General features: G+C 57.8%; 1 protein-coding gene and 1 long non-coding RNA gene across 4 annotated transcripts; one reads left to right on the top strand and one right to left on the bottom strand.

The window, feature by feature from the left end:
- Positions 1-843: 843 nt before the first annotated feature.
- Positions 844-3777, bottom strand: LOC143649393 (uncharacterized). Its single transcript, XR_013158967.1, has 3 exons — positions 3742-3777; positions 1573-1697; positions 844-1297 (listed from the first exon to the last, which is right to left on the bottom strand). It is a non-coding gene; the product is annotated as an uncharacterized LOC143649393 (long non-coding RNA).
- An 87-nt stretch (positions 3778-3864) lies between these two features.
- KCNC4 (potassium voltage-gated channel subfamily C member 4) lies at positions 3865-24927 on the top strand. 3 transcript variants are annotated; one of them, XM_077119972.1, is made up of 4 exons: positions 3865-4696; positions 14672-15608; positions 17613-17816; positions 24746-24927. In XM_077119972.1, exons 1-4 carry the CDS (start codon positions 4013-4015, stop codon positions 24805-24807), a joined length of 1887 nt encoding a protein of 628 aa, XP_076976087.1. In that variant the 5' UTR covers positions 3865-4012; the 3' UTR covers positions 24808-24927. The 3 variants fall into 3 exon arrangements, with proteins under 3 accessions (XP_076976087.1, XP_076976088.1, XP_076976089.1); XM_077119973.1 differs by having other exon boundaries at positions 24684-24862; XM_077119974.1 differs by lacking the exon at positions 24746-24927 and adding an exon at positions 20238-24231.
- Positions 24928-26046: the final 1119 nt, after the last annotated feature.

The raw sequence follows: 26046 nt of genomic DNA, 5'->3' as shown, positions 1-26046 counted from the left end.
TGACCTGGCTCCCGGACAGACAGATGCTCTTCCTTGACATCCAGAAGAAACCAGAGCACCTATGGGGTGGAAGATGGAGAAAAGGGGCTCACAGGGAAAAGAAGCTTGTGGGATTAGGAATCTCCAACTGTGGTTGTCTCATGTCTCGCTGAAGCCTGTCAGTTAACAAGGTCTTGGAGGAATGAAGAAGGGACGGAGCAGGCAGAGTCCCAAGATGGAGTGCAAGGCTGGGGAAGATATCTGAGGTCTTGGAGTTAGAGGAAGCCCCAAATCAGTTGCTCCCCACAAGCCAGAACCAGGCCTACTAGTTCCCTTTTCTCTCCTTTAACACAGTTCAGGGCTGAGGGTGAGGGCCGGTGCCAGGTCTCCGCCAACCACCAGGGGGCAGCACCCACCCATCCAGGACAGGCTGTCACAAAGCCACCTGGGCAGGGGGCTCTCTCCTTGCTGGGTTCTGTGCTTTGGGGGACTAGCACGACTTCACACAGAGAAAATCTATGGGGACAAGCCCCGTGATGCCAAAAGAAGCACACTGACCCCCACCCCCACTCCCAGAAGAGTCCAGAAAGGCTCAAGTAACAGGTTAACCCAGAGCTCCAACAGGAAACCTTGAAGCAAGTAGCTGAGGCATTTCTGGAGGCCTCTGGCTTGACTTCCCCAGGGGCAGGTCAGCGTGTCCACCCCGCCGCCACTCCCAAACTCCGCCCTCTGCTTTCTTTGGCTCTTCCTGGGTGCCCTCAACCCCACCCACCCAGCTTTTTGAACTCCCTTCCAGGTCTCCTGCTCTCCTGGGAACTCCTCCCCTCCTCCCACCCTCCAAATCTTTTCAGATGACTACCCCTCCTTCCATATGGAAGTCCCGTGATCGCAGCCATTTATTTGGGGTGGGAAGAGTCTGTTTTATTCACTGACATGCTTCCAGTCCCTGGAACAGCTTCTGGCACACGGTAGGCACTCAGGAATTACTTACTGAATGAATAAATGTATCAGGTGAGGTCACCGTGCAGTCTTTTTCCTCCTCTCCCACCCCACTCCCATCAACCTCTCCCTTTTCTCTTCCACTTGATGGAATGACTGAACTCCAGCCAACTGGAGGAGTGGAAAACGGGGAAGGAACCCCCAAAGGAATTTTCCAGGACAAAGCCCCCAAAATACTTGAAAGGTGTTCATTTTACAGTCAGTTCTTTAATATCCTCTTCTTCCTCCTTCCAGCTTCCTGCCAGCCCTGGGCCCTCTCTGCCCAGTCACATTTGGGATATTTCCTTTTTGCTGCAGCAAACTCAAAGCCAGCTAACCCCTGAAATGCAGACACCAGGCTGAACGGTGGGGGCACTGGCACAAATCTGGGGCCAGCAAATATGTGTTTTAGCCCAGGATGCTCCCACCTTCCCCTGCATATTAGTACAGGTCACCAAGGACCACTGTCATTTTGGTTTCCTGGCTTTATTAATGACAACTTTTGCTTACAAGATTCCCTTGCAATTGCACTGGGCTTTTAACTTTTCCTCATAACACACCCAGTCCCTTTCCTTGTTTTTTTTTTTTGTTTTTTTTTTTTTGCCCCCAGTATACCTGGATGCGTCCTGATCTGGAAAGTGATGGTACACAGGTGTCCAGGGCAGGTGTGTTAACCACCCTCCATTTCTGCCTCAAAATCCTCCTTACACCTTCCAGATTCACATGGAAGCTGCCTGGAGCTATGGAAAAAAATAGGGATTCATTTAAAGATGTCAAAGCGGTCTGGATTTAAAAACAAATAAAAACAAATGAATCTGGAAATTGCTCTTGGAAGAAAGCCAGAGAAGTCCAGTTGGCGCCTAATGTTTTGGATATGGTAGTTTCTGGATCATTTAGCAAACAGGTTCTCAGAGGCAGGCGCTGTGGGAGCTATCAAGATGAAAAAGCACAGTGCCAGGCTGGGGGTCAGGGAAGGAAGATGAGACCCCGCAAAGCCAAACTGCAATGAGAAAACGAACAGTAAAACCAGGAAGGGGTCACAAGGCAGGTCATGGGCATCTCCTGTATGCACCGTGCCACCCCGGGCAGCGATGAGCAGGGCTTTAGTCACCTCCTCCACTCCTACTCCCATAACATATTTTTCGCTTCCTTCCTGGCAAGTGAGAAGCAGCTTCTCTGCCCAAGGCCGTCTGGTCCCCGGTTCTTTCGCGGGGCCTGGGTGACTGTGACCTGGGAGGTAACATTCAGGCCAGGGACATCTTGGCACCCTCGAAAGTGCAGGATGGGGGGCGGGGCTGTCGGGAGGCCCCAACACCTTGTCTGGAGTAGGAGGGGGCAGTCTACTCTTTGCGACACCGTCTCCCCACTCTCTCCCTTCCCAGGCCTCCAGTCAGCCGCAGTGAAACAGCAACAATGCGACCAGCTTGCCAGGGAGGGGGCGACGAGCGCAGAAAGGAGGGGCGGGCGGAGGTGAAACCCGGGTTAGAGGTCAGGGGTCGGGAGCGCTTCGCTGTCACCCCGGCTGCAGTGGGAGGAGCTGCGGGCTCCGGGGAGGCAGGAGGCGGGCGGCGAGGGGCGGGAGGGGACGGCGGCGGAGGCGCGCAGGGGCGGCGCGCCGCGCTGGGCGCTGGCAGAGAGGGGGTTACGCGCCTCGGCTGGGCTCGGCTCCACGGAGGAAGGCTGAGGCTGGGCTGCCGGGGCCCTGCAGCGCACTGGACAGGCACCCGTGCCGCGTTCCGCCCACCCCGCCCGGCTGAGGGCGCGCCCGGGCGAGGAGGAGCCCCGAGGAAAGGCGCCGCTGGAGCTCGGCGTCCGCGGCCATCGCTGGAGGGAAACGGAAAGCCCCCTGAGTCCCTGCCTACCGAGACGCCCCATCCCTTCTTAGGCCATCTCCTTGCCCGCCCCCTGCTGCGAGCCAAGGCCGGCGCCCTGCCCGGAGATGGGCAGACACGTGGATGGCGTGGCTCCCAGGTCCGCCAGATCGCAAGAGCCCGGCGCCGGGGCGCTGCGCTGAGGCTCCGGTTCGGCGCGGCCCGGGAAGCCTGCAGGTGTCCTTGGATGCTCGGCCGCCACCCGGGGCACTCCGTCTCCAGTGCCGAGAGCCCCGCTCCCAGGAGCGACCCCGCCTCCCAAGCTCCGCGCCGCGCAGGACGCCCCGTCTGAGGCTCCCCCCGCCCCGGCGCGGCCCCCGCAGCGCTGTGCCCAGCCCAGTGCCGCAGCCAGCTGCCGCCGAGCCGGGGACGCAGGACCCGAGGCTTGCTCCTGCCGGTGCGCTTGTTTTTCTCCTGCTGCTGCCGCCGCCTCGCCCTGCGCAGCCCCCGCCCTCCCGCCAGTCCGCGGCGCCCGGCGCAGCCCCGCCCGCCATCCCTGCCCGGCGCTGGATTTATGAATGGGGAGAAGAGGCCACATGCCGCCGCCGCCGCCGCCGCCTCGTGTTGACCGCTCGCCGCCGGGCCCCGCGGAGCTCCGGCTGCCTTGAGAGCGTCGCCTCGGCCTCGGCAGCCGCTCGGAGGACTTGTTGCTGCTGCGCTGCCGCCGCCGCGGGGAAGCCGGCGGCTCCCGAGGCTCGGCACGGTCTGGGACCGGAGGGTGGCCCGTGTGAGTGTGAGCGCGCGCACGCCCAGGACCCTCGCCGTGCGCCCGGACTGCGTGCTTCCTCGTCTCGGGGGGACTGAAGGGGGGCGTGTCCCCGGCCCCGAGCGTCTGTGTGTGCCGTCTTCACGGGGGAGCGCGCGGGTGCTTGCTCCTGCCTCCCTTGGTCTCTCGCTTGGGTCCTCGGCTCACCTCTCCTGCTGCTGCCGCCCTCGCCGGCGCTGCCCTGCACAAAACCCAACCACCTGTGCGCTCGAGAAACCCAACTCCTCCCGCTCGGCGCCCCGGGGGGGGGGGGGCGGTGGGGGGTGGGAGGCAGAGGCAGGGCCAAGCCGCAGAGGGGGCCGCCGCCGCCTCCTGCCTCCTCCTCGTCTCCTCCCCCTCCTCCGGCTGACGCTGCCTCCTCGGGAAGGGTGTTTGGAGGGCAGCGGCCGCCCCAAGCCGGAGCCCCGCAGCGCTTCTTATGATCAGCTCGGTGTGTGTCTCCTCCTACCGCGGGCGCAAGTCGGGGAACAAGCCTCCGTCCAAAACATGTCTGAAGGAGGAGATGGCCAAGGGCGAGGCGTCGGAGAAGGTCATCATCAACGTGGGCGGCACGCGACATGAGACCTACCGCAGCACCTTGCGCACCCTACCGGGCACCCGCCTCGCCTGGCTGGCGGATCCCGACGGCGGGGGCCGGCCCGAGTCCGATGGCGGCGGCGCGGGCAGCAGCGGCAGCAGCGGTGGCGGCGGCGGGGGCTGCGAGTTCTTCTTCGACCGGCACCCGGGCGTCTTCGCCTACGTGCTCAACTACTACCGCACCGGCAAGCTGCATTGCCCCGCCGACGTGTGCGGGCCGCTGTTCGAGGAGGAGCTCACCTTCTGGGGCATCGACGAGACCGACGTGGAGCCCTGCTGCTGGATGACCTACCGCCAACACCGCGACGCCGAGGAAGCGCTCGACATCTTCGAGAGCCCGGACGGAGGCGGCGGCGGCGCGGGGCCCAGTGACGAGGCCGGTGACGGTGAGAGAGAGCTGGCCCTGCAGCGCCTGGGCCCCCACGAGGGCGGCGCGGGCCCCGGCGCCGGGCCCGGGGGCTGCCGCGGCTGGCAACCCCGTATGTGGGCGCTCTTCGAGGATCCCTACTCCTCCCGGGCGGCCAGGGTGAGTGGCAGGATCCCGGGGCTTCCCTCCCCGTGTCTCGGGTTTGCAAGGCTGCATGCGTGGTAGCGCTATGGGTGGGGAGAGGGATCCGAGGCTGGGACTTTCTCCCTTCCAATTTCCCTCGCCTTCCGTGGTCCCACGGGGGAATTACACACTCCCACCCTCTCCCCTGCATGCCTCATCAGGAGACCGCACACTCTGACTTACTACTTGGACCTCATCCCAGCTGTCTCCTTTGCAGCATCCCCTCCCAGCAAGTAGGGTGCCCCTTAGCTCAGCTCTTCCACCCCTTCCTCTGGTCTGCACAGGCCCCCGACTTCCAAGGGCCCCCACCCCACCACAGGGCTGCAGTCCTGAGGAATGAGATTATGCCTGCTGCTGGGGTCAGGCAGAGTTTAGGGAAAGTAAACTAGGGTAAATGCCCAATCTGTGGCAGACCTAGTGCAGGATTCTTCCTCACGGGCCATCTCATTTAAATCTTCCCAGTGTGCTAGGAACTGTCAGTTTAAAGGGGTGGACACAGCCATGCCTATTTTCAGCCTGTAAGAGGTAGAGCTGGGACCAGAACCTAAGTCAGTGGTTCAGATTTAGGATAGGCCTTTCTTCCAGATAAGTCAAGATGCCTGTAGTATGCTGTGCTCCCAGGGCTTTCCGCACACCCGAGAGTGGGGTAAGGAGAGGCTTAGACAGGAAGGGCCTCATATTTTGGGCCCTTCAGGTTCCCATGGTCAGTGACAAGCCACAGACTGCTGGGTGATGATCCCACATTTGTTGCCACCCTCTTCCCCCCATGACACATACCTACAAGTCAACCCAGTTTCCCTTAGCCCCTTTACATTGAAGGGGGTGGTGGGAGAGACACTCACTCACCCCATTATGCTTGGGCAGCTCAAAACAACCTGGCGGGATGGGTTTCTTTTTCAAGAACCCCATGAGGGCCGGTGTCCAATCTCGTGGCCAGCAATCTGAGGCCTTGCTGGGGTCTTATCTGGGCTGGGTAACACCAGGAAAGGGCAACGTGATTTGTTGGGTCTGGGGACGGCTTCCTGCTGTGGAAGTTGGTCGTCACCTCTGGCATCCCAAGCTGGCACACTAATGAGTCTCAGAGCCCTGCCGTCCTCCATGACACCCCTGTGCTGGGCCGCAAGCCGGTCACGGAAGGAAAAGTTCCACTTGCCCTCCCAGGGGAGGGGAGGAGATCGGGAAGTGGAATTGCACGGAGGGGCCAGGCTGGCATAAACACTAGACCAGGCAGGATGCATCTCCTGGTAGAAGAGAAGGGAAGAGGTCTGAGGGGGGCTGTGACATACCAGGTTGGGGCTGCAGGTGGTCCAGGGCGGCCATTGGAAAGCAGGGGCCTTCTTTAGGGCTGAGACCAAAGCCAGGTCAGCCACCTTTGTTTCTTTCCCTGCAGCCCCAAGGCCCCCTCTGAAGGGGAGGGCATGATAACATCTGTGGGCTGTGCTGGAAGTGCCATGGGCTTCTCGTACATGTCACCAACCCTGCTAGTGCCAGGTCTTGGCTGTCTGTACCAGGGGAGAGAGATAAGCATAGATAATCCAGATTCTTTCAAAACTAGGAGGAGGCATTTTCTGGTGTGACCAAGATGGGGAAAGGGGACAAGCCAGAGAGACAGGAAAGAGATGAGATAGTTAGAAGGGCGAGGCCTTTTTGCTGAGCCTTTTGGGGTCTCTGGGAGGGGCTTTCCCCTGTTCAGGAATCCTCTGGGATTCTAAGGGGCTGTACCATCAGTGAGTTTATTTTCTGTTTCACTTACAGCAGAGTGAACCAGCCGGCGGGGGTGGGGGAACTCTGGTCTGCCCCGTGGAGTCCTCTGAAGGCCAAGATACTTCCTTTATTTGAGGTGGAAATCACATCAACAAGGGGGTTCCAGTTGAGATCTGGGGCAAGGCAGGGTTAATTCCTTCCATTTAAGAGGCAAGGAAACCAGCATTCAGAGAAATTAAATGTCTTGCTAAGGATATGTAACTAGTAGCAGAGCCAGCATGCCATCCCTAGTTTCCAACCTTCTGGTTATTCATACTGGTGTGAATAGCTGCTTGGATCGCTGACTGGCACATGTGCCAAAAGAAGACTTACCGACTTCTAAGGGACACAGGCAAAGGCAAGCCCTGCAGCTGTTCATGGAACACACAAATGGGAATACATCATTTAAAAAAATGAATTACTCTCTAGTTCTCTCAGTGAGCTTAAAAGGGGGAGGTGATCACTATTTAACGGATTAGGAAACAGGCTGTGAGGGAGTAGATAATTTGGCCAAGATCACCCAACTAGATGGTGGCTGGGCTAGAATCAAAGCCAGTGATTCCCTGACTCCCAAGCCCTTGTTTTTCAGATGACACCACGCTCTTTCCACTGGACCAGGCTGTTCTCGATGTGCAGGAGGAGTGGCTCCTCCTTGCTCTGGCCTGGGAGGTGTTCTGAGTTTCTGTACCTCCTAAGGATGGCATTGAGAAACCCAGAGCAGATGAGGACATCAGAAGGGATTTCAGTCTGCTCCACCTCCTGCAGGGCATCGTGGGGCTGAGCCCTCCCCATCACCTAACCCCAAGCCTGTAACACTGTCTCTCACTGCCCCAACCCTGCTCCTTGGGCATGTGTGCATACACGCCCCCACCCTGTCACCTCCTCCCTGAGCCTCTGCCTCCCTGGAAGGGGCCTGCGCCTGCAGAATCGTGGGCTTGGGGTGCTCTGGAGAGCAAATCAGGCCAGAGGCATGTCCCGAGGCATCTCTGCACCCAGCAGCCCAGTCAGTGAACAGTGCATTATGACAGGCGCAAAACAGACACAAACGGAAAGTGAACTGAGCTGATTAGAGGAGCCTGTTGCCCGGCTGCCAGCCTGGCCCGCACAGCCCTTCCCCTCCAGGCAGCCTCCTGACCTGGGGTGTTCACCCCTGCTCCCTTCACTGTGGCTGGGCCCATGGGCAGCTGCTGCTGTGATCTCTTTCTGCAGCCCCACCTGGAGGGACAGTTGGGGGCACAGGCTGGTCCCGTCCCCCTCTACCCACTGCCTGGAGATCCGGGCTGAGCGCAGCCTCACCAGTCGCCAGGATGGCCACAGCCCGAGGGGGTCACTGGGACAAAGTGGGCAATGATGCCTTCCTCCTTTTCTGCTGGCCGACAGGAGGACCTGGTGAATGGGGCCCCCGGGACACTTGCCACCCCCTTGCCGTCAGTCTCCAGGCCTTAGGGGCTGGACTGACTTTAACTCACTTAGCAGTCCGATTAAGAATCATAGTCTTTCTTCTTTAGTGAAGTCAGTTCCTGATTGTTTTATTTCCCCGAAGTCTTTCCCTTCTGAGTAGAGGAGGTGATCTGTAGCATCCACTCCAGGGATGCAGCTGGAGCCAGGCTTTCACATTTACTCAGTATCTAGTAGGTGTCAGGTGCTGTGACCTGGGCTTATTTCTAATATCTCATTTGCCCCTGATGAGGCAGGGATTATTAACTTCAATTTACAGGTACAGAAACTGAGAACCAGAGGGGCTTGCTCAGGAACATGCAGCTGGTGGTAGAGCCAGGATCCAAACCCAAGCCTAAGTCTCATGAACCCAATTCTGTGCCCTCACGTACCTGTGCCCCGGCTGTGAAGCATCTCTGCTTCGGGAGAGCTTAGAGGGCACCCACCCGCTCTGACCCCTCACTCCCAAGAATTGCTCAAGTCTGAGCTCTGCCTCTCTCTCTTTCTTTCCTCACTGTGGGTCTTTCAAAGGAAACAAACAAACAAAAAAGGATGTTTGGGAGGAAGGGAGGCCTGGTTTCCACGGGCAGAGAAGTGAAACCATGGCCTTCTAGGAAAGAGGTGGAAGCTGCGTTCCTGCCACCCCCGTCTGAAGGCCCCTCTTGCCTGGGCCCAGCATTGCCTGGGACTTGCGGAGCCTTGGGGACCACACCTGGCTTGGGTGTGAGGGCCTGGGCTGGCTGATGCTCTGTTCAACAGTGGCCAAAAAGGGCAGGGCCAGGATGCCCCCATGGCAGCCCCTCCGCTTCCTTCCTGAGAGCAGCAGGGGGTGTCAGACCCGCCCCAGGCCCCTCCCCACCCGCAGCCCCACTCCCCCCACCCCAGGCAACCTCCCAGGCTCCTCCTCCATTTGTTTTGTGTTTTCCTCTCTTGTGCCGAACAGGCCAACATTTGCCTCTGAACATCTTGTTTCTGGGTGATGAGGTGTTTCTGTTTGTCACCGTTTGGGGTGGGGTGGGGTGGGGGAGAAAATAAACTTGGGCTATTTTGGAAAGTGGGGGGAAGAGCAGGTGGGAGCAGAGCCAGGCAGCTGGGCCTTGAGAACAGGGAGCTCCGGGCCCCTTACCTCTGCCCGAGGACAGTGTTGGTCCGGGATGCTGAACCCCAGGGTGCCAGGACACCCAGGCCGTCCTTGTCCACTGGGCACCACCAGCCTGCCAGGACCACTGGTCCCAGCCAGACAGTGGGCTTGGCTCACCCTGGAGAGCAGCAGAGGGGCCCAGGGGTATCCCCGAGCATACCTTTGTCACCTCTAGCCAGTCTAGGGGATGGGTGACCCAGGATGGGGAGGGGAAGCAGTCACCTTGGTTCCAGTTATTTATTGGGCCCTTACTAACGCCAGACACCATGCTGGGTTCCAGAAATATCGAGATGAGGCAGAGGCAGACCTCCTAAAGGGAGCCCGGTTCCGATGGAATGGGCGCTTGGGGGGAATTAGGTGACAAGAAATGGGAACACAAGATGGATCGTGAGAGATGCTACAGTTGTGGCAAAAAATAAAGTTGAATAGGACGTGAGAGGAGGAAGCGACAAACCCCAGCTCTGCGTGGGACGGGGCTGGGGGGTGTGCAAGGAGGCTTCCGCCAGGAAGGAGAAGTTGGGCTGGGTAGGCCTTGCAGGATGATAGTGACTTCGCGCCCATGAATAATTTTTGGAAGAAGGCAGGTTATAAATAAATAAATACATAAATAAATGAATTCTCCATGTGGGTAGTGCTAAGCCATGCAGAGTTAGGGAAGGGGGTACTTCCCAGCCAGGGGTCTGTCCCGAGCAGAGAGGCCTGCATGGGACATGGATGGGCAATAACCAGGAATTGCACTGGGTCAGCGATGTCCGCTGGACTTGATTCCTTCTGGGAGTGGGACTCATCCACTCTGGGCAGTACAGCTTCTTTGAGAGGTTCCTGGTGGGTGGGCACAGGTAGAGGCAGGCTCCAGACCCTGCAGCCCCTCCAAGAGGGTCTTGGCTCGGGCTGAGAGGAATGAGAGCCAGATTCTGTTTCTAGGGGAGTTCAGGGAGAGCAGGTGGGGGTGGGGGTGGGGCCGTAGGCCGGGACTGAGCTTCACACTGCTGGCTCTCACCCAGGAGCCCGCGACAGCTCAGGGATCCCAGCTCTTACCCCCCAGGCACTGCCCTCCTCCCTTTCCAGCACTGCCTGGACATTTAAGGCTCTTGCTTCCAGGAAGGCTGTCACCCTGTCCCTGCAGATCTTCCCCTGTAAACTTCTTTGGCTGTGAGCAAAGTTTTCCCATCTCCTAAACGTCATCCTTAATATAGGTTAGGTTTTTGTGCATACGCCTCCCTCTGTTTATCCAGCCTTCTTCCTGGCTGTTTTTTCATTGGCTATTCCCACCCCTGCGGATTGTATTCAGTTCCCAATAACTGGTGTCTGTCACCTCTCCCCTCCACCTAGGCTGTGTCAGATTCCTGAGATCTGATTTCACGTAATCCTCAGAACAACTCTATAAGGTAGGTTGTACTCCCATCCCCTCCAACACACCAAGCATGTGCTGGCCTTAGGGCCTTTGCACTGCCTGTTCCCTCTGCCTCTCACACTCTTCTGGATCCTCCAATGACTCGCCCCCTCACTCCCTTCAGGCCTCCACTGAGTTGTCACCAGGACCTCGAGGCCTTGTCTGACCACCTTGGTGCAATAGCTCTCTCACCCTCACATTTCTTTTTTCCCTTTCCTCTTTACTTTTCTTCCTAACACTATGAACTGTACTTGTTTGTTGGTTCATAATCTTCCCCCATTTGAACATAAGGGCCAGAGGGCAGGGACATTTTTCTCTTCTGGTACCTGCTGTTCCCCAGCAGCCAAAACAGTGCCTGGCACACAGTAGGTATTTGACTTCCAGCAGGATCCATGATCTGTGTCCTCATGCGGTGGGAAGTTCTGACTGCATCGGCCCTCACTGCCCAGGCCAGGACAGCCAGGGCAGGTCACTTCCCCCTGGGTCTCAGGTTCTTCATTTGTAACACAGCAGGTAGGGAGTTGAACTGCGTGACTTCCCAACTGTGTTTCAGTTCTAAAAAGCTAGGATCTGTGATGTTCTTGGATCCAGCTCCAACTGGCTATCAGAAGCTGCATGCAGGGGTCCATGGAGACCCCTCACACCTCTGTGCTGTCACATCGATAAAAGCTGCCCTTTATTAAGCACATATTATATACCAGGCACTCACCATAGAGAAGCTCATTTAATCCTACGATGACACTACAAGGCGGGTACTTGTTCTAACCCCATTTTATGGTGAGGAAACAGGCACAGAGTGTACCCTTTACCCGGTGAGTGGCAGGGCCAGCATTTGGAGCTCAGGCCACCTAACCCCAGGGCCAAGGCTTCTAGCCTTGGGTTTCTTAGCTCTCCTTTGTCCCTTGGTCTCGGCTTCCTTGAGATCAGACAGTCCCATATCTGGCAGCACAGGGGCTGAAGGGAGGGAAGCTCTGATGCATGCTGCCAGCTCTCCAGGATGACTCGGTGGGGGGCAGATAGGAGACTCGGACTTGGGGTTCTGATCTCCAAACAGGATGCTATTGCAACGCCTCCCCTAGGTCTCCCCTCCAGACCCCCTTCTGGCCAGGGAAGCTGCCTGGTCAAGGGAGTTGTGAAGAAGAGAGCAGGATCACAGCCCCAGAGGAGAAGGCCTGGTGAGAGGCACAGAATGCAAGTCACCCGCTTACAAACAACTGCTTTATGATTCAGTTTGGGGGGAAGAAGGAATAACTTGGGCCCCTAAGGGGAACCTCTAACCTCGGTGCAAATGCTAGAGTCCTGGCTCTTTCCCTCAGGGAATGGGGGACTTCCTGGGGTCTCCCTGGCACCTGCTGCCCCGCCCCAGGGAGGTCTCAGGGGAGACGGAGGCCCCGCCAAAGATTCACGAAAGATGTAGATTTTCTCCCTGCTGGGTCAGAGTCTCCGAGTGAGAGTCAGGAGCCCCAGACTCTGGTCCCCAGCCAGTCATCTCCTCTCTTGTGCCTCTGGTTCCCCCGAGAAATGGACACACTGGGCTACCCTTTACCTGCCCTCATCTTCTGACATGGTGGGGGCTGGAAGGTTGGATAGAAGCAGATGGCGCAATTCTGTGTTAAAAAAAAAAAGCAAAAGTGAGTGGCCCCTGCTGCAGGAATGCAGGGCCATGGTTTCCTGCGCCAGGAGGGGTGGTTTATGTCCCCTGGGGCTGCTTCTCTTGCCTGTTGCAGGATGAGTCCCTGGGGTTGACAGCTGAGGAAGGCTCCTTGGCCCTTCCCAGAGAGGGCCCTGGGCCGGCACTGCCCTCCCTCCCTCTCGCTGCGCCCTGCGCTCAGCCCCTTGGCAGCCCTTCCTGAACTTGTTTTTCCAAATCGCTAATTAACTTCATGCTTCGGCTCCCAGGTGGGCCAACTCTCCTAGCTAACTTCTGAGAGAGGCTCTGGCTTCCCAGGCTTCCTCATGTAGCTGGAATGTGCTATCTCCACCCCATAACTCGACCCCCACCAGCTGCCTCGGTTTCTGGGGGGATGGGAGGCTTGGGAGGGGTGCCAGACCTCTGGATTCCATCCCTGCCACCCCCAAGCAGGTGCCTCCACCAGTTCATCTTTGGATGGCTGTGGAGAGCCCACAGGCTAGAGCCCTTTCTCTAACTCCCACCCCAAGCTGTATTTTTGTCTTGGTGGCCCATTTCTCAGAGGAGGAAAAATGAGGCCAGAAAGGAAATTTGAAATTTACCTTCATTGGCACAAGGTGGGAGAAGGTCCAGGCCAGTTTGTAAAGTGGGGAAAGTATTTCTGTTGTCTGTTCCCGGACCTCAACCTTCTTTTGTGCTGGTTCTGATCAACCCATCCATGTAAAAGTGCAAATGTGATGTCTTAGTGTGTGCTGAGTGTCTGCCGTAAGCCAGAGGCACACATCTCTAAGGGTGAAGGAGAAGGCATCAGGGAACCAGCTGGGAACAGTACAGCAATTAAGAAGAGGCCTAACTGGGCCTATGACTTGACCCTGCCCAGGAGGTGGTAAAGACAGGGTGGCATGAGGAGAAGATACAACCTCTGAAGTTAGACAGTTCTGAGTTCAGATCTGGTGCCCACCCATCCCAGGCTGTGTGACCTCAGGCCAGTCTATAACCTCTCTGGTCTTCAGTCCCTCTTGTGTAAAACGGGATGATGAGACCTGCTTCACAGGTCTCATGGAGAGGACTGAAAACAATAACATTATGTCATTGCCGGGCACAGAATAGACAACTAACAAGTATTCATTCCTGAAGTTCCTTCCTCAGGTTCGTGTCTGCTCCAGAAGCCCTGGAGGTGCTGCTTCTTGCTTAGTTTCCCAAGATTCCCCCTATACTCACCATTGGTGTCAGGTAGTAATAAGGACAAGGTGTGCCGCCAGGCCTTGTGCAGGCTCCCCGGAAGAAAAACATCTCAGAGTCTAGCCTGGTCCTCGCTGGTCAAGGGGCTAGGCCACGGCAGGTGGAAATGAGGGTGGGACAGCATGCCAAGTGGTGGAGGCCCAGGCCTCCCTGCACCCACCGGTTTGGGCTCACCCCTCTGCTCAGGAAAGAAGCCCACTCCCATGGGGGGGGCAGCTGCAGAGGGCCTGGGAGCAGACCCTGGCAATGAGTGTCCTGACAGTGGTGAATGGCTTCGCGTGAATAACAGATGAAGACTCTGTAATTGGCATTATTACACGTGCATTTCATTGCCATTCATAACGATTGGACACTTAAACCCAGCGGTTCCTATGCCGAGCGCCCAGCCACTGTCAGGATCAGCCGCTGTCAGGATCAGCTGCTGCCAGTCTCCGATCCCAGCAGGTGTAGTTTTGTTTTTCTTTGGAGCTCATGTCCCAGGAAGTATCCATTCGCGGGAAGGGGCAGGGCTGGTGGTGCTGGGCAAACCATCCCATTTTCCGCCCCAGCACATGCTGTCTTTCTTCAGAAACTTCCTCACTGCCTGGAGCAGTCAGCGGGGACCTCCCTGGGTGAGAGGCAGGAGAGAGGGGCTGGGACTTGTGACTTCAGGAGGTGATTCTCGGTGGCCCAGGTCCATTCCCCCCAGCGCCTTGCCGCTGGATAGCCCTGAAAGCCCTGCACTCAAACTTTTAACATGCGCTCGAATTACCTGGAAGGTTTGTTCCAACAGGTTGTCACCCCCAGTGTTTCTCATTCCATAGCTTCAGGTTGTGCCTGAGAATTTCCATCGCCAGCCTGTTCCCAGCTGCTGCTGCTGCTGGCCAGGGGCCTCCCTTTGAGAACCCTCCGCCTTCAGGCCTGGGAGCTCCCAGTATAATGTGTGAACTGGCAGCCTCCCCAGAGAGCTGGTTGGCAATGCGGACTCTCAGCCCCGGCCCTCTACCTTCTGGACCAGAATAACATTTTACCAAGATCCCCAGATATGCCCATCGCTGTCAGACAAGCCTTAAAGCACGAATAGGTTAGAGTTGGGCAGAACGGTCCTAGGCAGGGCCGGGCAGCTGTCCTTCCCTTACGGGTCACCTCCAGCCAGGGGCAGCTTCCATCCTCTTAGGTGCAGGTGACAGCGAAAAAGATTGTGAGGCGTGGCCCGAAGGCCCCCAGGCCGAGGGAGAGAGCGGATAGAGCCCCCACCCCCACCGGGGGCCTGAATCCCGGCTCCCACCTCCGTCGCAGGCCGCCCGGTGACCGCCGGCCGAGGTCCCTGCCCGCTGGTGAGCCCGGGCCTGACCGCCGCGCCCCTCTGGCCTCTCCCGCCCGCAGGTGGTGGCGTTCGCCTCCCTCTTCTTCATCCTGGTGTCCATCACCACCTTCTGCCTGGAGACCCACGAGGCCTTCAACATCGACCGCAACGTGACGGAGACGCACCGGGTGGGCAACGTGACCCGCGTGCGCTTCCGGCGGGAGGTGGAGACGGAGCCCATCCTGACGTACATCGAGGGCGTGTGCGTGCTGTGGTTCACGCTGGAGTTCCTGGTGCGCATCGTGTGCTGCCCCGACACGCTGGACTTCGTCAAGAACCTGCTCAACGTCATCGACTTCGTGGCCATCCTGCCCTTCTACCTGGAGGTGGGGCTGAGCGGCCTGTCGTCCAAGGCGGCCCGCGACGTGCTGGGCTTCCTGCGCGTGGTGCGCTTCGTGCGCATCCTGCGCATCTTCAAGCTGACGCGCCACTTCGTGGGGCTGCGGGTCCTGGGCCACACGCTGCGCGCCAGCACCAACGAGTTCCTGCTGCTGGTCATCTTCCTGGCGCTCGGCGTGCTCATCTTCGCCACCATGATCTACTACGCTGAGCGCATCGGGGCCAGGCCCTCCGACCCGCGGGGCAACGACCACACCGACTTCAAGAACATCCCCATCGGCTTCTGGTGGGCCGTGGTCACCATGACGACGCTGGGCTACGGGGACATGTACCCCAAGACGTGGTCGGGCATGCTGGTCGGGGCGCTGTGTGCCCTGGCCGGCGTGCTCACCATCGCCATGCCCGTGCCCGTCATCGTCAACAACTTCGGCATGTACTACTCGCTGGCCATGGCCAAGCAGAAGCTGCCCAAGAAACGGAAGAAGCACGTGCCACGGCCGCCCCAGCTTGAGTCGCCCATTTACTGCAAATCCGAGGAGACCTCGCCCCGGGACAGCACCTACAGTGACACCAGCCCCCCTGCCCGGGAAGAGGGGATAATTGAGCGGAAACGGGCAGGTGAGCCCCGGGAGGGGTGCGGGCTCGGGAAAGATGGCCCCCTTCCCTCCAGGCCCTGAGGGCCCTTTGCCCTTGGAATCTGGGATTGTGCTTTATGGTTTAGGGCCTCCCTCAGTATCAGCCGTGTCTTTACCAGGGGCAAAGTTTTGAAGCCCCGTTTCTCTGCCCTCTGGTTGTCTGACAGCTTATTAGACCTCAGGGTCTGGGGATGAGGGGCCTACCAGACTTGGGCTGTGACAGACACTGGGGGGCTGTCAATTAGAAGCCCTGTGCCCTGTGCCCCAAGGCCGGTCGTTCACCGTCTCAGGGGACAGTTTCCACACCTGTAAAATGGAGGTTTTGTCCCAAGACTTTGGTGAGACCCAAATGCAAGATAGATATCACAGCGCTTTGAGAAGCTTAGAATCACTTTACAAATGTCAGGCACTGTCATTATTAGCCAAAAAGCAGGACAGCTGTTCTTCCTAGGTGCATCAACACATGAATCACTTCTTTCCAAACATTAGAATCTGGTGTCTCTTGGCCTAATAAATATGATAATGTAACAGCAGTGGGAGGCAGCCTTCTGTTCAGCACAAACTACATTGGAGTCCTGGGCTTGGGGTTTGACATGGGAAGGAAGGGAACCGAGTGGCCCAGAGAGTGCTGGGAAGGGGAGGGTGGGAAAGTGGAAGAAACCAGCATCTGCACCCTGGAAGAGAGGGCCTGGGGGGTGGGAAAGGCCAGCCCGAGAAAGCTCACCTCCATCCACCTGAGTCTGGAGATGGCGGATGGAAATCGGCTGAATCTGCAGCAAGACAGAGTCAGGTTGGAGAGTGGGAAGGGTATCTTGACTGTTAGGTGTGAAACAGGATCCCAGGGGAGACTGTGGGGAGCCTTTGGGTGCCAGACCATGGGGGACTGTGGATGGGGCCAGGACAGTAAGGGTGGCAGCTCCTGGCTAGGCTCCGGGGACCAAGTGGGATGAGTCCTCAGGAGGAGGTGCCTGACCTGGACATTCCCCTGGGCCTGGTGACCTGTGTCCGTGGTTGCTGCTGATGCCCATTCATTCCCTGAGCTTATGAACGGGCCTGGGCCTGGGCCTTCCAAAGATCTCTATACAGTGCATCCATGGGCTCTTCTCTTCTCTCCCACCAAAACGATACCCCTTCCCCATCCCTGACTATAAATCTCCCAGCCCAGTGCCCCAGGGCATTTCAGCTGCAGTTGGTTCCGGGCCCTGAAGAAATCCTAACATCTAGAAGTGTCTAGGCTGGCCCAGCAATGCCCTTGGCCTAACCCTGGCTGCTGGGCCACTGTCTCCAGACTGAGCAGCCTCCCTTCTCCACATTCAAAGGGCCCAGCCTCCCCTGCGTTGCTGTCTGCTGGAGGCAGGGGGTGGGGCTAGGAGCTTACAGCAATGGAGAACTGAAATCAGAGCCTTTTCCCTGACTCGTCCTCCCCAGACACAGGTGAGCCCGAGAGCAAAGGGTTCTTAATTCTTCAGGCACTGGACTCTGGCCTAGATGCCTGGTGAATGAGAATAGCTGCCTTCAGATTGTCCAGAGAGAGAGAGAAAGTCATGAAAGCCACTTTATAGGGTTAACCCTGGCAGTGCCACCCTCCATCAACAAGCCGGGTGTTTTCCAAAAGAATGCAAACTCATCCAAATGTCAGCCTGCGCCAGACCCAAGGAGCAGCAGAGGCTGCTGCCTGCCCGGGGCTGTTCTCACGGGGTAGCCCTCTTCCAGCAGAATCGGGAGGACCCTGTCAGAGGGTACCTGGGCTGTAGTTCCATCCCCCAGGAAAGTCCCTAGGCCAAGGCTGGGAGGGCTGCAGGCCTTCAGACTAAGCACAGCACCCTGCCCCTGCCAAAGGGCCAGGCCTCCTCCCTGGCTTGGTGACACTCCCTTTTAGGAGACACAAGCCCCCATCCCAGGGCTGGGGAAGAGACCCACTGGGTCTGGGATCTGAGAGAACCCAGGCAGCCTCTCATCCAGCCTTCTTTCTGTCTGCTCCACTCAGACTCCAAGCAGAACGGCGATGCCAGTGCGGTGCTGTCAGATGAGGAGGGAGCTGGCCTCACCCAGCCCCTGGCCTCTGCCCCCACCCCCGAGGAACGCCGGGCCCTGCGTCGCTCTGGCACTCGAGACAGAAACAAGAAGGCAGCTGCCTGCTTCCTGCTCAGCGCCGGGGACTATGCCTGTGCTGATGGCAGTGTCCGGAAAGGTATGGCTTCCCGGGCTGGGCAGGTGGAGAGCCCCTGCAGGACTGAGGCTCCCCAGTGTCCCCCACAGAGCTTGAGTTCCCCTCCTCCCCTGAGACCGTGGCCGCCATCTCCTCTGCCTTGGATGCGCTCCCGCTTTTAGGATGGGTGCCCTCATCTCCCAGTCCCAGGATTAGAAAGGCCTCCAGCATCTCCCAAAGGTACGCAGAGCCCTCACCACCCATCCCATGTGTCCCCAGGGAGGAACTTTGGAAGGCGATGTTAGAAGGTGGAAAGACATAAAAGCAGGTGCCCCTACCCCTCACTTCTATTTGTGTTGCCTTCTTTGGCATTCTCTTTCTCTGGTTTGGGCTGAGGCTGCTTCCAGGCCTGGCTCAACTGGGTCGTCACCCGCCCCTCCCTTGGCCTCCCTTAAATGCAGCTAAGGCTTCCCCAAGCAACAGTCCCAGGGCATGCAGGCACTCAAGAGTCAGGTGTGAGATCTTCAGGGCAGCCTAGCGTGACAGGTGTTTCACAGTCCCACATCCTTCCATCCTGCACTGGGGGTCCTGGCCCGGCTCTGCAAGCACCTTTGACATGACTGTCCCCTTGAGGCAGAGCCGGAGGGTGACCAGGGGGTGGGGCAGGCAGGAAGGGTGTGTTCCTTCTGAAGCAGCACAAGATTTGAAATTTAAGTGAACAGCCCATTCCCTGCTATCAGAGAAAGCCAGTGGCAGGGGACAGACAGAAGTTGGGTGGTGGAGCTAGAGATTATTGACCTGAAAGAGTGAGACAGGAATAATCAAGGATGGTTGAGAGCCAATGGTTGGCTGAGAGCCAGGGGTCTCAAGACCAGGCAATCCTGCCCAGCCCCCAATCCTTTATCTTTCAATGCCCTGCCTTGGTGACCTAGTCTCCCCAAACTGCCTGTCTAGTCCTAGAACAAACCCAGGCTCCCCCCAAAACGAGGTTTCTTTTCTGGTTCTCTGGCCACTTCTTCACCAGCCCTCTTTCAGCCATATCCCCTCCTGAAGCTGGTCGGGATGCCCTCCAACTCCCATTGTCCCCAAAACCCAGACCAAGGCTCAGCCCACTCAGCCACTTTGCATTGAGTGAGGCCATTGCATGGCAGCTGCTGCAGGAATAGCCTGTGATGCCCCTCCTTCCCAAGGATGTCCCCGACCTGCCTAGCTGGTGCAGCCCCTCAGCTCCACTGTTCCCACCATCTCCAGGCTGACCTGACCTTAACCAGGCCCCGAGAAGTGTGTGTCCAGCTTTGCTGGGCATATATTGTGTTGGGTGGCAGAAGTGGAAACAGTGGTCTGGCACCTGAAAGGAGATGGTCTAGAGGCCCCAGCTCAATGGGTACAACAGATGGAGTTTGGGTGCTCCACCCTCACCTGTGCTCCTCTGGTGACCCCTGGCCGCTATCTGCCCAATCCTCAGGCTCTGGATGGGTTCTTCTCTCCTACCTTCCAACATGCGTGGTTTCCACTGTTCCTCATTCACATCCACAGCCTTGCTCTGGCTGAAACATGCTAAATGGAGACCCTGAAATATAGGGTGGGGGAACGCAATCCACCATGCAGGAACTTGAGCAAACAGCTTGGGTGCTGAGAGTCCCTGTTTGTTGGGAGGGGCTCAGGGGAAGTAGAGGTGTGCAAATCTGAGGTGGAACCGTGAGTTACTGAGGAGTGGGTTGCACTTAAGAAAGGGAGTTTACACGTGGGCATGCATGGGTCAGAAGAACCTGCGTCCCACCATCAGTTCTCTCTGGGGTGCCTGTGGGGCCCGGCTGCTCTATTTTCAAGATGCCTCCACACTGCTTCTTGGCAACAAGCATGTAGCTCAGCCAATTAGAGTGACCTTCGAGAGGGAACAGGTGGGTTGCTGGGAAACAGGCCCTGCTAAGCAAGCATGGCAATTAGCATCGCCAAACTCCCAGTGCGCATTCGACAACTTTTCCCACTCCCTACCATGCCGCACTTCTCTGCACTCAGGCTACATTTAGGAGGCAGTGAGCCCAGGCCACCTCCAGCCACCTGCACAGACCCCTGTTGCCCTCCTCCCCCCCATACGTCAGAGCATGAACTCCCTGGAAAGAAGGTGGCAGTGTTAATTAGGGTTTCCCAGGGTTGAGGAAGGTGGGTACCAGAAGTTGTGGGGTCTCCCTGCAGTTAGGCGTGGAGGGCCTGGAGGCGAACTTACCTGTGGACTAGGACAGGGCAGAAGTCAGCCGGGTGGAAGATCTGGAATCTGTCCTCAAGCACCCAGGTGGCCTGAGGTCAATGAGCATCAGAGTCAGAGAGCCTTCCCTAGAAGATCCAAACCCTTCCACCCAGCCCAGGGCCACCCACCCTGCAGGGTTCCCCGGAGCCTGGATCCCGTGGAGCACTCTGGCCAGAAGCTACGCCCTCTGACCCATGTGCCTTTTCTTCACCAAGGCTGTGAAAAGTCCCGGAGTCTAAACAACATAGCCGGAGCGGCTGGAACCAGTCTTGGGCTGTCTCCACTGGCGTCGCGATACAGCTCACCCCACCCTCCAAGAAAGCTCCTGCTCTCCCCGCCCTTCCACCCCCTCACCAGCCCACCTCCCGGACACGCCGCCCCTTAGTTGCACTCACCCACCCTCTCTGCTCCTGCCCTCCCAGCCTTCATTCCTCCTTGGGCTCCGCACTGCCCAGAGACCTGGGCTTTGAAGGGAGCAGCTGGAGGCAGTCCAGTCCCTGGGCCTCTCCTGCACAGCGTCCAGCTCCCGCAAGCCTTCTGCTCTGGACCTTGAGAGCAAGGGGAAGGTTATTCCCAGGGCTTCCACCCCACCACCCACCTATCCCCTCCCTGAGCCACAGGTGTCAGCGTGGTCAGGACCCTGCCTCCCTCTCTGGGTCCCTCTGGGGCCAGCCTCACTGGGCAGGTGTGTCCCTGGTGGGACATGTGCAGCAGGGACAGGCGGCCTTGCTCGGGAGCCACACCTGGGTTAAGGAATCACAGCAAATGCATTTCCATTCTGCGTGGCCTTGAACTGGTCCCCAAACAGCCTACAGTGGAATGTCTCTGTCTGTCTGTCTGTCCATCCCAACCCAAACCCAGACCAGCAAGGGACAAGGCATAGACCAGCTGTGCCCTCAGGTGATGCTGCAAACCGGGAGCCGTGGCTGGATGTTTTCTGTCTCTGGCCTAGGTGGGGGTCCCTAGAGTCATAGCCCCAAGATTGGCACAAGCCGTGGGGGTGGCTGCCGAGGCTCGGGGCAGGCCTCCGGACGGGGTGGGGGGCGGGTTCTCTGCCCAGATTCAGCGGGTGACGCCCAGCGGCAGCGCCCTGCATCCCATCTGTGCGCCCCAGCCCCAGCATCTCTCCCCACACTGCTTCCTTTGCTTCCGCGACAGTTTTTCTTCTCTCTCCCAGCAAACCCGCCCCTCCTCCCGCAAATTCCCGGCCCTGCCTCTGAGTCACCTGCCACTCCCACCCAGCCTCTGCGCTGTATATTCCTGCCAGAAGCAGAGACTCATCTAATTTCTATAATTAAGTGTATTCATTTACCTAACGAGCCCGGGAGCACAACAGGTCTGTGAGTCACTGAGGGAGCAGGGGCACACCTTGGGCAGGGGCAGCTGAGGAAAACTGCGGAGACCCAAACTGTCCTGCCCCCACCTGCTCCTGCACACACATCCTGTCACTCCCGGGGAGGCCCCGGGCCCAGCCTGGACCTGCCTGACTGGTGGCATGTGGCCCCTCCCCCAGCAGTGGCCCCCCAAGCACGGCTCTTGCAGGCCCTCCTCGACCCAAGGAAGTGCTCACAGCCAAGACATTTCCGGTTTCACCTGATGGGAATTAGACCTGACAGCGGAGCCGTGTGCCTGGCAATTTTTAGAGTCTGATTATGCAACTTTATAGAGGGAATGACTAAGTAAGGTCCATATCTACTCCTTCCATGGTGGGCAAAGATCGGCATGGGGAGACAGCATCCAGGGAACTGACATGAGGCCAGGAAAGCCGGGGGCCACAGGAAAAGGGCAGGAAAAGCCAGGTTGTTTCAGGGACCAGGGAAGGGGCCAGGGTAGCAAAGCCTGTGCCCGGAGCACCCCCATTTTGGCACATCCCTCAGCTTTGGGCAGACATGGGAGGCCCCTTCTAGAAAGGTCTGTTCACAGTGGTAAGTGGGTGCCTTAGGCCTGTTACGGTCTATGGGGGCCACCTCCCACTTGCTTTCAGAGTGAAGTACCTGTCACCCCAAGAGCTGAGATGGATATGGGGATATCCACACACCCACCCTTCCACAGGACTCGGGTCCCTTTAAGGGAGAGGACAGCCCTGTGGCGCAGGATGGAGGCGCCTAGGCACCCGCTCCCCTCACCGTGGGTGTGAGAGCTTGTGTCTTTCTCCTGCAGGAGGAGAGGTCCAGGCCTGTGCCTGCAGGGCTCCCTGGCACCTGAGGTCTGGTCCTGGCAGAGACGTGATGACCTAGGTGTCCAGTCCCGCACGAGAACGACAGCTCTTTTCTCCTCTGACTCGCCTTTCTGGTTCAGGAAGCTGAGGCAGCTATTTCTGTGGCAGCCCTCAAGTTGTCAGGAGCCCAAGTTTCCACGGCACCCACCGCCTCTTCCCTCCTTTCCCTCCTACGGGGATGGGCATGCTCACGGCACCCCTATGGTGGGCACAGATGTCCCTGGGCGACATGATGTAGTGGTGCCAGGCTGGAGCCCCTAGTGCCTTAGGGAGAGGGGCTCCTACTCTTCCTCTTGGCACTCTGGCTTTTGTAGGGGCAGAGATAGGATCCTACTAATGGGAGAGTTGAGCAGGGTTGTCTGCCTCTAGCCACCTCTCAGGATTACTGGGCCTTCCCAGGGACCTGGGAAAGGGCAAAGTGAATCTTGGCATCTCCAGAGCCCCTGCTGTGTGCCAAGCTCGGCCTGGACCAAAGGCTGCCTGCACAGCTTCATACCCACCCAAACCCAAGGTCTCTTCTTAGGAAAGGAGATAATAATCTAAGCACAGTTTGCTTTTCCTTGAATTTAAACTTGGACCTGCACCCATTAATTTGGCTAGAAGCCTTCTCCCATGACTGGGAGACTCAGTCCCTTCCCTGAGAGCAGGGAAGCGGCCTGAGTGGGAGTTCTTAAACTTACCTTCCAACCTACTGGGAATATTGAGAACCCTGGAGACCATGGCACTGTCCCAGGGCTTCTGAGGGGAGTGGCTGTGAGGCAGAACCAAAGTGACAGGGGCCTGAGAGACTGGGCAGGAGTTCTAGGGAAAACCATGGGCCAGCCCAAGGGCCTGGGCTCAGGAGATACCTCTTGGGGTGGGCGGGGCTGCCCTTCCACAGAGCTTTGTGGGGAAGGAAGGACTTCTGTGCTCTGGCTGCAGCACCCCTGCTGCCCCACCCCCACCCCCCACAGTGGGTCAAATAGACAGATTCCAGAATGAGATTCTTGGGAAAACCCATCTCCAACTCTCAGAGGTTCCTGAGGACAGAAAGCCCGTGCAACCCCCTGAAGAAGGCAATAAGAATGGGCTGTTGTGCTCTCCTAGTCACCTCATAGCTTTCCTTAACTCTCCTACTGCTTCATGCCATACCCATCCAAGACCCCTCGGGAGTCCAGGCATTCTCACCAGTGCCCCTTACAACCTGGTTGCCCACAGGGGGACACCCAATGGCAATTCCTCTCCCTCTAGTGAGTTGGGACCAGTGTCTGGGAATTGCTAAATAATGCAGAAAGGTTGAAGTTAGGACTGGGCAAGGCCACAGCTCTTTCTCTGCTTGTCCTCAGAAATGGGGCTCTGAAGTGTCTTGGGCTCCTCTGACTTCCTCCAGGACAGTATCCAAAGGCCCAGGACATAGGTGAGCCAAAGCGCTTCTTCAAGGAGGCAAGGACCTTCTATCTCTCTGGTAGAAGTGGAAACAGGACCACTCCCAGATGAGAACCCTCTTCTCTAGAAAACTAATAGAGGTGCTTCAGGATGGCCACGCAGCCCAGGATGGAAGCTGTGGGGTCCAGAATCTGACCCCCACCTTTACAGATGGCCTGGCTCTGGACCATAAAACCTCATAGCTGGAAGGATTGTCTTAGCACTGACCTGGAGGGGAGTGGACCTCCCACCCATGCTATTCACCTGGGCCTGCAGCTGGGACAGCCCTAGTTGTGCTCCAGCTGGGAAGGCAGGGACGGCAGGCCCCAGGCTACTGTCATCACAGGTTGAGGAGGGGGTGCCAGTAAAGGCTCATGATGGGTTGGGTTTCTCAACAAGATGGGAACTTCTCTCCTGAGACAGATGCATCCATCTTCCCCCGCCTTCCCCTTCAGTATCCACTCCTTCAGTATCCACCTGCGGCTGCATGCTCTCTGTTCCTCCCAACTTGAGGAAGGGGTCACCACATGGTAGTATAATAGGAGCCTTCTTGGGCACAAAGGCCTCTTCACTGGTTTCCTGGGGTGTTGATGGCAAATGGAACTTTTGGAGTGAGAGTTCAAGTAGGGCAGGCAACAGCCTGGGTGATGGACCGTGGGCCACAGGCCACACCAGGAACTTCCCACTGCCTCCCTGCAGGCTGCAGAGCTGGGACAGTCCCCACTGCACTTGAGCTTTGAAGACCTAGGGTCTCCTGGTTCCTGGAGCTCCTTACCTGAGCAGGTATGGGAGATGAGTTGTAACATCACCTGTGAGTCAACACGGTCCAGAGCTGGGTGGGCAGAGAGGTGCTGAAGGAGCTCGCCGCATTCCCTGACCTGTCCCTACTCTTCCTCGCCTCCCAGTCATGGGTTCCCCTGCCTTCCAGCTCTGCTCCTGGCCTGTTCCTTAGCCCACAGCCTGTGGGTCTGCAGCTGGCTTCCTTCTAATGCCTCCTTCTTTGTTTCTCCCTTTCTTTTGCTGAACTCCTTGCCCCCAGACGGCAATGTTGAGCCGAAAGCGTGCGTCCCAGTGTCTCACACCTGTGCTCTTTAAACACAGAGACCTGCCAAGACGCCCTCTCGTCCAACTATGCCCAAGCTGAAGTCCTCACGCTCTCTTAAAGCGGCACCAGCGCAAGAGAGACAGGCAGACAGACAGAAAGCCAGAGGCTTAGGGAAACTCTGGAACCCAGGCAAGAATCTTTCGCTGGGAAAGACTCAGATATCCTTGTTTGCACAGGACTGATGGGAATCCTCCCATGCAAGCACTGGGGCCTGGAGCCACTGGGTCTGATGTTCTGTTCTGCTGTACATTGAAGAGATATATATGCACATATAGTATCTATATTCATACATACTATACTCTTGTGTGTAGTGCACGTGCTATTGGTGGTCTGTCTTCTTTGTTAGGCTGTGTCTCCCCGTGCCCCTGCCCCACCCCCAGGTTCCCATCCCCTTCCCCTTCTCTGATTCCTTTGTTAATTCTGCTGAATACATGTCTGGAATGTCCCAGGGAGAGTATATCTGGGAACTGCCAGTCCAATTGCATGGTCCCAGACTAGACTCTCTCTGTTGAGGGTGTTTCCTCTATCGGTAGGTGGCCTGTTGCGGGCCAGACTGCCCCCGCCCCCAGGGTCACTGCTCCACTAGCTCCCCATCCCTGATTGGGCTTCTACCTCCCACCCCATGCCAGTTGTGGGGGTTCTTCCAGGGGCTCCTCTGCAGCCTCCTCCACTCCTTCCTCCGACCCTTACTTGTGTCTTTGATTGAGGGGGCAATTTGTCTTATTTTTACCCTTTTGTCTGTCTCCTTCGTCTGTTTGTTCTCAAAGATGCTGCTGAGCAGACAGGCAGAGAAGGGGTCTGTCTGCCTGTCTGGCTCAGGGGTCTGAGAAGGGGAAGTCTCGGGCGAGAGGAGACCAGTTGCAATACTGTACTTCCTGGCCAGTGGCCAGAGGATGTGTGCAATAGCAGAGGCCAGGTGACCCCTTCGGTCTTGGCCTCTGCCCCTCCCTCGGTCCTCCTTCCTCACCCCAGCCCTCCCTGCCCCCTCCCTGGTGTTGGTCAGTCCTTTTCTGAAGCTGTCTCCTCGTGTGTGTCTGAGGCATGCCTCGGCGGGGCCCTGCTGCCCTGTCCTCATGCCTTCGACTGTCATGCTGTGCTCAAGCCCCAATAAAGACATCTGGAGCCGTCTTGCTGCTCCTGCTGTGTGAGTGACTGCCTCCTCCGCCTCTGCTTTCTGGATCTGAGTCTACGGGGACTTTCCTGGGCTCCCACCCCCAACACCTGAGGAATGCAATACATACATATCGTAACACTGCAACCTGATCCTGGTAGCTCCCTCCCCCTGGATCACAGATGC

Source organism: Tamandua tetradactyla, chromosome 11 (assembly GCF_023851605.1).
Source record: "Tamandua tetradactyla isolate mTamTet1 chromosome 11, mTamTet1.pri, whole genome shotgun sequence".
In the NCBI taxonomy this organism is placed as follows: Eukaryota; Metazoa; Chordata; class Mammalia; order Pilosa; family Myrmecophagidae; genus Tamandua; species Tamandua tetradactyla.
The sequence above is the reverse complement of the archived record's forward strand: the minus strand, read 5'-3'. Positions and strand labels throughout refer to the sequence as shown.

Excerpts from the sequence above, each read along its gene's own strand:
- KCNC4 (XM_077119974.1), top strand. The coding sequence starts at position 4,013 with ATGATCAGCTCGGTGTGTGTCTCCTCCTACCGCGGGCGCAAGTCGGGG. Across the intron at positions 4,697-14,671 it reads ACTCCTCCCGGGCGGCCAGG|GTGGTGGCGTTCGCCTCCCT; the intron begins GTGAGTGGCAGG and ends TCCCGCCCGCAG. Across the intron at positions 17,817-20,237 it reads TGATGGCAGTGTCCGGAAAG|GCTGTGAAAAGTCCCGGAGT; the intron begins GTATGGCTTCCC and ends TTCTTCACCAAG.